The following is a 14,110-nucleotide window of genomic DNA, read 5'->3' on the forward strand; positions in this document are numbered from 1 at the left end:
ATACATGTTGAAAAACGTTGCTTTCTATGACCTAAATTTCTCCATGTAAGAAAATACTTATTTTGACAATATGTTTAAAAACAGGAGATTCTCTTCTTACTATCAAAAGAGCCTTAGAAGCCAAGGAACTAGCACGTCAACAGCTTCGAGACCAACTAGATGAAGTAGAAAAAGAAACTAGATCTAAACTTCAGGAAATCGATATTTTCAATAATCAACTGAAGGTAATCTAAAACTTTTTAACCTTTTCTTCTAAATGTTCAGTTAATTATTTTTAACTTGATTATGGAAAAAATATGAAACTAGAATGACTGATTTAGAGTGTCAGTTTTGGGAACATTCTCAAATCTATCCTTTTTTTGTTTTGTTGGTTTTTTTTGTTTTTTTAAGAAAATACTGCTTGGCATCCAGACTGAGAGTTTGAATCAACTTAATCTGCAGGATCTATTTAAGACTAAATTTGAGCTCTGATTCCAGATCTGTGATTGTAAATAGGAAATTGCCCGTTTCTGTCCTTTTGCGTAAAAGAAGTGCCAGACTGTAGCAGGTCAGCAAATCTGCTGGAATCAGTACTTCAAATTGAAATCTGTAATAAAGAGACCTGGTTTTCTACTGACGTGCAGAATTTTTATCTGCTATTCGTAAGCTCATACTCGTTCCTGAATGTAGTTGTATGTTGTTTGTGGTTTCATGCTTTATTGATCAGTCTTTTGTTAAAACTGTGTGATTATTGTTTATTTCTGCACAAGAAAACTACAGAAATGGCAAAAGTCAGTAGAGTTATTCATTGTTATAGGAAAAATTAAAAGCAGTAGACCACACTGCTACCTATTTCAATATCAATTCAAAGACAACTCTCGTAGTCTTAGGCAAGGAAGTAGAAAGGGGACAATCTCTGCAGTCGTAAGACACACAGGACAAGCAAAATATTCACAGTTCATTTTAAAAGAAAGCAGAATGGTTTGCTCACCTTTTATATGTATACTTATGCTTTTGGGACATATCATAACATATTGTGCTTTTTGGGTGATTTTTTTTTCTTTTTAAACGGGGTCCTTTTGAAGTGTTTTACAGATAAATATGGTTAAAGAATATTAATTCTAAAATTAGTCTCAGCATTCATTTTGATGATAAATGACGTAAACAGCTTATAAATGGACAGAGGGGTGAATAATATTAGTACTGTGACAGTAGAAAAAACCCTCCAAAACAAACAAACAAACTTCAATATTTTAAATCATGAAGGGCTCAACAAGTAACAAGCTTATAGTAACTAGAAATTGAAAATGCACATTAAATAAAGACACTGATTTTTTCAGAATGTCTGCCTTATGTCTAATTGTAAACTGCTTTGTAGTTTAATAGGAAAATTGATTTCTGTGTTCAGGTCTTAGAGTTATCACTTTAAATGCTGAAAATTAATTAGGTAGACAGTTATTTGGAAGATTTCAGCAAGCTTCCTCTGGCTTGAGGCTATTTTGTTCTTCATTTCGTAATGTGTAGAAGCAGTGTTTATTAGAAAGACTATTTTTTGATGCTGTATGTTGGTATTTTTGCCTTCTGACAGCTTTCTTTGCTTTCTTGGAAGAGATGAGTTTGAGGCAAAAACAAGGCAGTGGGGCAGTTGTACTATTGAAACTGAGAGGCAGGAGCTTAATTCAGAGAGGCTTGTTGTCTTCTCCCTTCTGTAGTTTCACTAGATGTGTAAGATGTATTTTGGGGAGTCTTGGTGATTTTATGGTTATACTAGATGTAAATATTTACAAAGGCATATGTACCTTTTCCTGGACTTGGCATTGAATGGTTGTAGTATTCCCATTGCCAGAGAAACTACTTAGAGCAGGGGTGTCAAACTCATTTTCACTGGGGACCACATCAGGACTGGATAAATGTAGGAGTAGTTACATTGATATGGTCTTAAAATTGCATTCGGCCCTTTGAAGGCAACTGCAAGGCTGATGTGGCCCCCTGATGAAAATGAGTTTGACACACCTGGCTTAGAAGATGCACTGTGTGGAGCAGTGATTTAATGGCTGTTGCTCTTGTGGAAAGAGCACTCAAAATGCCTCACCTGTGAGACTTCATGCACAAAGCAAGTTCAAGCTTTCTTGGTTTTATTAGGGTTTGTGTGAAGTGGGAATTCTGCTCTTAAACCAAGGCAGAAGATGACTATCTCTTGGTTAATAGTATTGCTCAAAACGAAGTAGTCTAGGAACTTGCATAATTCTCAGGTACTTCTACCTAATCAATCAAAAATCCATGGCAACTTTTAGGAACTGCCATTGGAAAGATGACTGTTAAATTTGGATTTGGTAGAAAATTGCTTTGAAATACTCACCAAATTAAGATTTTCCTCAATTATAAGAGAACTTTTTGTTTACTTATTATATTAGTAACTGGGTGTAAAAATACAGCAGGCTAATTTGCTGCTAAAATACCTAGCAGTTTGTATAATTTTCAGTCAAATAGATAATACTTATATTTAAATATAAACCTTTTCAAATAATGTATCAAAAACTCTACCACAACTGAGCTCTAAATGTAATAAAGGCGGCTTATCTTGTAAATTCAGGGAAAATATGTAAAGATGTGAAATACAGAAATATTTATTTTAAAAATGTATTTTCATTAAGAACCCTTAAACTCCATTTTTAATAAAGGCATTTTTTAGTCGAGGTTGTTCCTAAATGGTCTTATCTTTGCTTATGTCTTTACTTAGTCAAAATGCTTAATTTAATATAAAAGGTATATGCCAAACTAGTTTTGATGAAATGCCTAAGATACAGTGAAGTTGGCAGCAACATTAAATTATAACCTCTTTTCATAATTGTAGAGACTTATTCCTTATGTCATTGGCTATGAATATCAATTACATTGTCTCCTTCATGAATATATTCTTTAATTTCACAGAACTCCATTTCTAATTCATTCTCGTGATAATACCTGTGATAATACAAGATAAAATGAACAATTTAACTAGCATCTAGTGTGCCTTTTCATTCATGAGACCATAAGATTCATTTGGTGTTCCAATGTATTTTAGGTTAAAGGTAAACTTGTTAACATCATAGTAGTATACAGTTGATTGCACTGCATTTGCCGCTGCATTGTAGTTTTTATGTTCTGCGGTGAATACTAAAAACTGATCTTAAATTACCTTATCTTTGTGTCTTAATATCATTTATGACATAGGGACAAAAATTAATTAAATTTTTTTTTGCTTAGATCTTTTTTCATCCCTCCAAAACAACAGATGTCAATTTCTTCTGAGTTGTCTCAAGTTAACGTCTCAGCAGTTGGAAATGTTCACAGAATTTGTTTCTTTTTCAGAAACTTACTGGATGGCAAAATATTATTAATATTCTAAAACAGGTAGTTTCAAGTATCTTATTTAGGTAGAACTGTATGGTTTCAGAAAACTGTTGGTGCTTAGAATTACTTGACTTCTAGGACATCATTTTAGCCTGAAGCCACAATGTTTAAAAAGTGTACTTGTATGACAAAGGAAGAGATACCTAAGCCTGTAGCTGGTCAGGTATCCTTTTAAATCAAATTTGGGGCATTTTAGCAGACAAGATAATAATAATAGTCCTGTGGATTGTGCTGTATTTGGCTTAGAGAGTGGCTGAGTTTGTAGCAAGGTTGAAAGTCAGGTCACTTATTTATATACTTAATTGTGGTTCAAGGAGTCTAACTTCTGTTACTTGTTTAAAAATCTTAGCGTAGAAATGCAATAATCAAAATTGATACACACATTAATAAGCTGTAACTAGGCACTTGTTTATTTCTTCTCCTTTATAAAATAACTCTGTAGAGTAGAAGGCTTTATATTAGATTTCCCGTTTGTATATGTATAGTTCTACTATAATTTACCTTTATAAATTCTTTCTACCTTCATCATGAAATTACATTTAAATTTTACAAAGGTCCGTCATTATGCACTGTCAATCGAAGCAATTAAAATGGTTCTTAATACAGTTCTTGTCTTCAAAGGCTAAATAAACATTTCATATAGCGTAGAGGAATCAAGTATTTAGAACTTATCTGAGTTACTGCACAGGAGAAGACAACTAAATTAGTGCTTCTGAAATACATTAGTCTTGCTGAGGAACTGTTCTCAGTGCCTGGAGAAAGTGGTGAATAGGTAGAACCGAGTTCTTAAAAATGTTTTACATTTTGTGTCATGTTCCAGTTGTTGTCAGTCCCTGTCTAGTTGGTGTGCACTGGACAAGTCGTGCCTATGAATGCCTGTTTACATTTGAGCATTTCTTTCTTCCAGTCAGTGGCAATGGAAGACGCAATGCTGCAGTGCCTGGCAGTTCTCCTGGGCTGCGTCAACTACTTAGACTCCTTTCTAAAGGTCTCCATGCCATACTCAGGCAGTACACAACTATCTCAATCTGAGGGATGAACCTCCTCCAGTTATGTGCTTCACTTTACCATAAACAGATGAGTGTGCAGTGTTTAACTAAGTTAGGATTTAATAAGAGGTGCTAGCACTAAAACTTAACCAAAGAGAAGAATTTATAATTTGATTCTTTATCTAATCCTTACTGCCTAGATGAGGAGTGTGCCTTGAATTGCGACCTGGGCAAGGTACTAGTTAGTTTATTTTGTCTTTTGCTTATCTGAAATTTCATTATTTTAAGTTAATTGCTGATTTTGGTCATGATGTTCAGAATTTCTAAAAAGAAAACACTTTTATGTAAAGTATTCCTATGCAACACTGTAATTTGTGATTCCAGGTATGAGAGAGATGGCAATACGTTCCCTTTATTCAAACACCCATAGCTATAATATGGGGTCGAAGGAGGAACTGTCTCTGTCAAGGACAAATCAGCTGCTTTGGGAGCTGGGGAATGGGGTGGAAGAGTATTGCTGTGGGAAAGGCTCAGTGAGCACAGAACTGCAGGGTTCTTTCCTCTGGGATCAAATGCTCTGGTGTGTCTCAAGGGGAGAAGATTTGGTGGAAACCTTGTATTGTAGTCCCTGAAGTATCCTAAGTTCTGTTGTCTTTCTGTCAAAAGGCAAAATTTGGGTTTATACAACTACATTTCTAACGTTAAAGTTTTCATAGCAATATGACTTGTCTGTATATAGTGAATACTACTCTGCTGTATGAAACTCATATTTTAATTCATATTTTATATTATGTGGGTACCTAAATGTGGCTATTGTAACATCTCAAAATTATACTTGTTAGTCTGTTTGTGAATTAAGTGCGAAGGTAACAATTTATTTCTGGATATGAGGTAAGACATGCTTTGTCCTGCACACCAGTAACAAGCAGAGCATCGTTATGTCTTTGGAGTTACAATATACAGTTTGTAAATGTGCAGCTTTTAAGTTGCTTTTGTCTGTAAAAGATGAGTGAAGGACTGTGTTGAACATTCAGTTGGCAAATGTTTCATTCTGTTGACTGTTGAAGTGTTACTATAATTTTGTTCAACTGGTGTCCTGTAGCACTATGGGAGATGTTGATTCTTTCTCCCTTATCCTCCCACTGGTACTTGGCAAAGCAACAGAGCATTTATCTGTTGCATGACATACCAATCAAATCTTTCTTTCCTCCTAGCTGGTGCAAAGAAGGAGATATATTGCATTTTTTTAATCTCCAAAAATATTCCATCCATTGTTAGGAGTATAAACTAGGTTAGCTTATCTTAACTGCTACAGGTATGTCACAGAAAGATCTCTTCACAAAATACTGAACGAACACATTGGCTTAGCTGGGCAGCAATAATGTGTTAAAATGTCTGTGGAAAACTTACATAATTATAAAAATGTCCCTTGAGATCCTAATGTAGCTGAGCATATAGGTAAAATGACAAAATGAGCAAACAAAATAATTTAATTATTTGGACCAGAGTTGGCAGCAGCATTTAACTGCTGTAATGCAGCAGTTAATGACCCTACTATATGTACTCAGTGTGTGGAACTGCTTGCTTTGGACAGACGTGGAGGCACGGTTCATAGCTCCAAGTTCCCAGTTTTCTATTTGGCAGTAAAAGTGGTATACTAAGGTTAGTGGTAAGGTAAGCTTATATTTTAATTATAGCTTAGACATGTAAAGTTTGGCTAGCCTTAGAGTTGAACATCTAGTGGAAGTAAATAATGTTTGGTGCACAGATTTCTTGCAAGTTGTGACCAGTTTTTGTGTATTTGTGAATTCGGGAATTTTTTCTGAAGGGGAAAAATACCAATATTCTGAATGAGAGAGAGATCCCTCCTGATTCTGCAGATATAGATGAACTGAATCATTCTTTCTAGTTTGCAAATTTCTTGTTAAAAGAAGCGAACTGAACTCAGATCCTTGCATCTGGGTTGTCTCACTTAAAGATTTTGAGATTATTGGGGGGGGTTTTGTTTAACTAGGTTAGCCTTCATACTCATCAAGACTTTTAGTTCCTCTTTCTTTGCCTAGCAATTATATCTATTTTACCTCTCAAACACCAGGTTTTGGGATAAAGACAAAAAGAAGAGGGGGATACCAAACCTTAGAAAGCACTGTTGTATAAATGGCTTAAAATTTTGCAAGTAACAACAGGTTGTCTTCAGTGTTGCCTTATTAGAAATGTGTGGCTCTGATGATGCTCTCTGTTGAATAGCAAGAGGAGTTCTCATCAGCAAGGACTCAGAATCTTGAGCTTCTTCACATACAAAGTTAAGTGACAGGAAGGGACATGAATGTGAAGGAAAGCCAGAGCAAGCAGAGCAGCAAAGGATTTCTAAATGGAAACCTGGGCTACAGCCTAACTAAACATAAGACTCAGAAACTTGTGCTTTGGATAGAAAAGAAAAACAGCTTGTTTTCTCTTACCCAGAGAAGAGAAACAGCGTGTTAAAAGTCATGAGTACTAATCAAGATACTTGCTGCTTCACAGCAACATTTTACGCTACAAGTGCTTTGTAGATATTTAATTTTATGGATTTCTGCAATCTACAAAAATTCGTAATACTGTTGGCCAGGTGGAAAACTGCTTTCAACTGTGCCATTTTCTGATCTATGTCCTTTCAGATTAATGATTATAAATCACTCTCGCTAGTGTTCTTATGGTTGCATATTTGTCCTTTGCACTTGTACATATTTTTTAATACAAATAAGGGTTCAGGTCATCATGTTGGGAAGACAGAGACTATGTTTCCCCCAGAGAAGTTAATTTTGAAGCAAGGGTCAAATAATTTGTACCTCAATGTATTACAAGTGTAGCAACATTAAAGAAGCTGAATTAATAAAATACAGTGATTGGAAATGACTGTTCACTCTAGTTAGCACTTCAGAAATGTATAGTCTGGTCAGAGTCCGCCTCTAGTTCCAGGTGCAGTTGACCAAGCATGTGTTCCCTGCAATCTCCTGATCCTTTTATTTTCTCATTGTTCTTTATGGGCTAACTATTAAAAAAATTGTTATGTTCAATATTGCTAATGTATTTCCTTTTTAGTAGCCCTTTTCCTTAGTCTAAAATAAAGCTATGCATGAATGTTTATAACCATGGGCATTCAGAGTTCAAAAGTTTTCCTAAAGGCAATATCCTACCTCAATAATTCTGGCGATTTTGCAAGAGGAGTTTAGTTTTACATACTGTAATGTCTATTCTAGATCCTAACTATCTACTAAGCTTGAATGTGAAATAATGATGATAATAAAATATAGTATCGCCCAAATTATCATCTCTGTATTTCAGTGAGTTTCATGGCCTTAGCAGAGTTTTAATTAAAACTTGTGTAAGAACTTATTATCCCTTTAATGATGCTGAATTCTGTTTCCATTGAATTTGAAACTAAGGATCCATTTATGAAATGAGGTGGAGAGGTGGGACATGAGGTTCATCTTACCTTTTTATTTGAATTTCCATCCATATATCAGAGCTGTACTCAATACCTTGCAAAGGTCATGTGCTACTCCTCTTCGTAATGTAATCCTGACATCTTAAAATGTAATGTTGCACAGTGTGCAGTTGTGCAGCACTAATGCATGTATTACTTTCACTAACTGAAATTTTTAGACACGGTGCAAGCATAGTCTGTAAATAAACAAGTATTAATTTTCAACTTCTATGAAACTGTAGCCAAGAAGTTACTAATAATGTGGCGAAATTCACTTACTGAAGCTTTTCTCATTTTGGCCCTTTTAAAATCACTTGATTTTTTAAATTTTTTTTTTTTCCTCTTACGCAATTTTCTACATTTTGGTCAATGCATGAGGATAGTTATACGAAGTCTTCATCTGACTGATTTGTAGATTGTGAATTTCTGAAAAATTATCCAAATACTTTCAAGATTAGTGAATTAAGATAATCCTTTTAAGGATGTAAGAACTAAACAAACCTGCATGATGTAAGTCATATTTTAATAAAAGAAGACATTATTAATATACCGAATTAGAAACAATTTTGTGCTACAGACCTTTTCTGCATATTTTTGTCTGTGCTATATGTTCATTAAAACACCTTTTTTTTTTTAAAGTTAATTATTTTTGATGACATTTCAGTTGTCATATTTTTCAGTTGTCAATTTTTCCTTCTAATTCTGAGGATTCAGATGCAAAATTCCAGGTTATGCAAAGAGATTCACGATAAAATTTATATTTGTGTTAATAGATGTTAATGCAGAAAACAAATATTGAGGGAAAATATGATATTTTAATTATTATTTATATTCTAAATGTGTCATGCAATGTCTTTCCAGTTAATTAGAGGAAAACTGACTTGTATATGGATGAATGCTCTCTGTGCCACAGTTCATCCCAAAGTCATTGCTTAAGGAATTTGATCTGGGTGTAAAAACAATCCTGAAGATTCTTTAGTAAATCACCACTAATTTAAAAATAAAATCAACTGTCTGAAACAGTTGCTATTCTGAGTAGCTTTTTGAATGGAATTTAAGAAATGAATTCAGCAAACCAGCAAAGAAAACATAAGTGACTCTTTAGATTAAGCTTTGTCAAACTTTTGTCAGCTTTTTAGAGTCCCATTTAAAAAAGGCTTTCTAGTTTCCTAACCCTTTGACATCTCAGGTAATATGGATAAAAATAGGAAAACAGTAAGTGGTTTCTATACCTTTAAAATCTGCCTTATATATCTGCCAATGCATTTGGCGGTACTGTAAGTCTGAACAGAGAGATCCAACCATTTGCAAGTTTTGTTAGTTCACAATGAAATCAATGGGACCATTAGTTATTATTCACGTAGTATATATTTACACACATTGGACCCTTTTCTCTAGGAGCTGAGAGAAATACATAACAAACAGCAACTACAGAAGCAGAAGAACTTGGAAGCTGACAGGCTGAAGCAGAAGGAACAAGAAAGGAAGACAGTAGAACTGGAAAAGCAGAAAGAAGCTCAAAGGTAAAACACTGCTCTAAATGAAGCCCTTCCTGTAGAGGTGTTACAGTGCAAAACATTTTGCAAATAAGTATAATAAACTTTGCATTTTCAGGAGCATAATGTGATCTCAAATAATATATCACTAAATGGTGAGAATACCCAAAACCTAGACAAATTGAATTTCAGTGCAGATGATCCCTTTTAAAGTTAGGAGAATCTCTTGATTTATTCTTGAATGAGAAGTGGGTTGTGGAGTGAGAGCTGGTCGATGCCCCAAGCCTGTCAGTGTTTAAGAGCCATTTGGACAGTGCCCTTAACAACATGCTTTATCTTTTGGTCAGCCCTGAATTGGTCAGGCAGTTGGACTTGGTGATCTTTGTGAGTCACTTCCAACTGAAATATTCCATTCTTTTCTGGTTTATTCTGTTCTACGTATGTCTGTGACTCAGTGATACATACACAGATTTCAGCAGTGTTACTTAAATGCGTAGTGTTCTTCTACACCTAGAGTGATTCTTGAACAGTATAACCAACCTGCTCTGTCTTTTGTACTGACTTGCAATACACAGTGAATGTTATTTTTGCTACATGCTCGCAAAGTTGTTTTTCTACCTGTGTTTATACTATATTTATGTAAAATGAATGGCATATAGGCTAGCAACCAATTCTGACATCATTTATCAGTGGCTCCTTGAGTTAATTTTTAGCAGTCGTGGGGTTTTAATACTCTTAATGTAGAAAGATGGTGGTCAAGAGATGAAAACAAAGTCCTGGCAACAAGGAGTTTTAAATTATTAGTTATAATGTTATGTGGACTATGACCTAAAGCAAATTGATAACGTGTGTTATTACTTGCTGAGTTAATTTTTACATTTCAGGGAAAAAAACCAAACAACAGGAAAAAAAAAAAACACAAAAACACCACAACCCCAAGTTCTCAGTGAAAACTGTATCTTCAAACAGAAATCTTGTACATAGAAACAGTTAAGTTTAGCTAATTCTTAAATAATTTGCATAAAACCTATGCCTTTAAAAATCTTAAAGATCAACTTCAGAAACAGCAAACTTTCTGAGAAAAGAGCTTTCTCTCATGAAGAAATAACTACTACGATAATGGTAAGTATGTTGGAACTTTCCTTGAAAATAAGGCTGAGGTAGTGGGAGTATAGTACCACTAAAAATATACTGTTTCAGAATATTAAAGAAAATACTTCATTTCCTACCAGAAAAATGGAAATTTAAAAAACAGATTTAAAAAGGGAAACATTCTGCCATGGAAAACTTTGTTCTGACTTTTCGTGCTAGTTGAGCATTGGGACGTTGTTCGTAATTCAAGACTTCGTGCTGCCCAAATATTCCAGCTTCTATATAGTCATAATTGGTACACTTGATAATCAACAATCTGGCAGTCTTACTGATTTCCAACAGACACTAAAATGAAAAAGATGAGTGATTAATACTTATAATCTGGATACTGCCCTATAATGGCCTTTTAATCCCTCTGTAAATGCAAAGCAAGAAACAATACTCTAAGGTAATTATGTGCATTTCAGCCTTTGGCCTAATAGATAACCACAATTACTTTATACTGAGAACCATCTGAACAATTTTTGTTGGTAATTGTGCACTGAATTGTGCACATAACTTATGTAATTGAGCAGACAGAGATACAGACATACATATTTGGGGACTATAGAGGTCTTTTTGAAGACCTCTTAAGGCTGATTAGTCTTAATTATCTTAAGGCTAATTCCATGCAGACTTGCATGATTATAGGGGTAATATATAGTTGAGAGAGGGAAAAAATCCCACATTTGAGTAAAAAGAATAGAGCTTACTTTTGGTGTTCGGGATAAGAACTGCCTGAGTGGTATAATGCAGTTGATAAGAGAAAAAAGGAAATTTTTTTAAAAGAGTATAGGTAAACCCCAGATTACAGGTCATATTCCACAATAATTAGCACATTAGGAGATGTGAAGTAAGGAGAAAAGCAGAATTTCAAGTTTTTTGTTCCTAACTCCAAGCTGTGGAGCTCACACCTGGGCTTGTATTTCTTCAGCTTCTTACTCCGTTCCTTGTCTTCAACACGTGATATTAGCTTCAGAAACAATCCAAGAAGAAAATTCTGCAGCTTCTATGGAAGGAGAAAAGAAATAACACATACCCCATACTCCCCCAAGATATATTTTCGTCTGCTCTTCTTGCTCCAGCAGTTAGAGCAAACTTGGTTTGTAAGTATGAGCAGACAATTACTCTACTAGAAACATAATGAAAAACTCTATTTCCCACCTAAGCCCATCTGACTAAACTCACCAGGTAAGACATCACTCCAGTCAAAAGAAAATTGAGCTCTTTGTGTTTGTGTGGTGCAGCTTCAGTGTTACAACAAAACTACTGCGTAATTGGCTCTGAATACTTTGCAAAAGAACATCCGAAGGACAAATTCAGTGATGAAAACAGGAGGTTATCACAACAGTGAATTCATTAACTTGTTAGATCACTTAACACTGAAGATTATTTTGAGCTTGTAGGTTAGTAGCTGCCATCTTAAATAGATACTGGGTACCTTGACATCTCTCAGAAAATGTTCTTGTCAACTTGAAACTCACATTGACAGAGATGAGATTTTTGCCCTCTGGTGCCAACCTGCTGTCTGGAAAGCGGATTTTTCCCCTTAAGGATTTTTTTTCACACACAGTTTTTGGCAAGGAATTCATGTTACTCTTGGACAAAATCTGTTCTATGTAGTAGACCAAATTTTTGATGACCAGCTTGTTGTCATGTGTTTGTCACTATTTTTGTAAGCGTGAAAAAACTATAGAAGCGGGATAGATCATGGAACAAAATAAAGTGCACTGTGCATCTGTTATAGCCCTTTAAAGTTATCTTTACTCGTGTAAATTGTTTCTAGCAGAGAATATTTATTATTCTGTTGTCTTGTCCTCTGTTGCGGGGAGAGGATTTGTTGGCTTTAGAAGTGGGGAATGTGAAATTTTCTGAATAATTCTCCAAGAATGCTGTGTGAAGTTTGCATATGTTTTTATTCCTTGCCCCTCAACAGGATCATCATCAGGACTACCATATCTTCTGACTACTGCCTTTTTTTTTTCCTCTGATTTGGTTATTTTGAGTCTCACCTAGATATGTTTGGCTTTGAGATAATAAGCAGAACCAATTTGTTTGATCGGTATTCCTGACTGCTTCCTGCATTTTAGAGCTGAACTCAGTGCTGAGCAGATAAAAACTGAAGTGTATAATTTGCTGCTTATTGGGCTTCAGGGAAAACTTTGTGGTAATAATTCATTATTGAAAATGTCTGATAGCTGTAGCTGATATCTACAGGCCTAGATTAAATAAAAGGAATTGTGGGGCAAATGAAAATGGAAACTTGCAATGCTGATATAATGGGATGCTCAGATTGCTTGAATTAGGCTGCTTGGGAAGAGATTTTGAAAAGCAGCCATACAGTTACATGGAACTGAAGGGCTTATGTCTGGGTTCTTGGATGCCAAGAAGTTTTGTTTCTTCAGCCACGAGAGATTGTTTTTCATTTTCTTCCTCCTTTTTCCGTGTGGTTCATCACTTAAAATATCTGTGTAGGATTTATGGATCCCATGGAAAACTATGAAAAGAGAATACACAGATATTGTTGAATTCCCAAGTTAAGACTCAGATGTTGTTGAGTTGAAGTGGTGAGACTGAAAGTGTAAGATACTGGAAGATTATAATTTTCAGAGCATTGCAATCTGAAGACTGTTTTAAGATACTCATGTAAAGTTTAATCCAATAATTAGAAAACCACAGGTAAATATGTTTATTTTCATGTCATTGTAGAGGAGAAGAAATCACAACCTCAATAAAAAAGATAAAGTTTAGCATCTACAAATCTCTGAAGAACTCTGTGAAGAAAAAATAGTGTTAAATGTTTTTCCTATCTTGCATTCAGCTTGGAAACATAAGTAGTTTATAATTTCTGTATGCTCAGGTTGCTCTGTATGCCCCTTACAGCGCTCTGGAATCATATTTTAGAGAAACAGTATTGATACATTAAAAAATTATGTTAGAGGTAGTTTTTTAAATGCTAAGACAAAGCAACTCAAGGTAATGGAGGCCTGCAGTGAGTAGTGGGTTACATGAAATAATGTTCTCTCACTTGTGTAAGAGTCACAGCTCTTCGGCTGTGAATACATACGGATTCATAGCAAATATTTCTCAATATTTCTCCTTTCTCTAGGAGACATTCTGTAAAACGATGCTGTGGAGTGGTTGATAACTCACTAAAATAAAATTATCAGCTCTTACAGGGTACATAAAAGCCATAAGGAGTACACTTTATATGATAGATCATGCACAGGGACAACTCACTTTTATGGTCTTTTGTTTGACTGGCATAAGAAAACATCTTAATTGGTCCAACAGGCGAATCCAAGAACGGGATAAACAGCGGCTTGATCGAGTGCAACCAGAAGAACAACTTCAGTGGCCAAAAAATATTCAGGAAGATGAAAAGCAAAAAAGGGAAGAAATAACCAAGAAGAACGAAAGTGAGGAGAAGGGGAAACAGGAAATGCAAGAGAAACTGAGCAAGCTTTTCCAACCACATCAAGAGCCAATCAAGCCAGCTGTCCAGGCTCCTTGGTCAAATGCAGGTAGAGGAAAAAAATGGAGAAATGCTGTTGCACATGCCTCTTGAACAATTATTTTCTGTTTTGTCTTTCCATTTAATACAGAAGAATAATACGTTTCAAGATTGGATTGCTAGTCTTATTAAAGTAAGTCAT

General features: G+C 35.0%; 1 protein-coding gene across 9 annotated transcripts in view; it reads left to right on the top strand.

Annotated features, from left to right (window-relative positions):
* The window catches only part of ITSN1 (intersectin 1), a 144,197-nt gene that overhangs the window by 65,387 nt on the left and 64,700 nt on the right, over window positions 1-14,110 (top strand). For all 9 annotated transcript variants that reach the window (XM_071810686.1, XM_071810678.1, XM_071810709.1 and 6 more), the window contains 3 exons: window positions 85-224; window positions 9,226-9,350; window positions 13,749-13,978. In XM_071810686.1, the coding sequence (XP_071666787.1) occupies window positions 85-224; window positions 9,226-9,350; window positions 13,749-13,978 (495 nt within the window). The remainder of the gene's footprint in view (window positions 1-84; window positions 225-9,225; window positions 9,351-13,748; window positions 13,979-14,110) is intronic.

This window comes from Patagioenas fasciata, chromosome 1 (assembly GCF_037038585.1).
Source record: "Patagioenas fasciata isolate bPatFas1 chromosome 1, bPatFas1.hap1, whole genome shotgun sequence".
NCBI classification, from domain to species: domain Eukaryota; kingdom Metazoa; phylum Chordata; class Aves; order Columbiformes; family Columbidae; genus Patagioenas; species Patagioenas fasciata.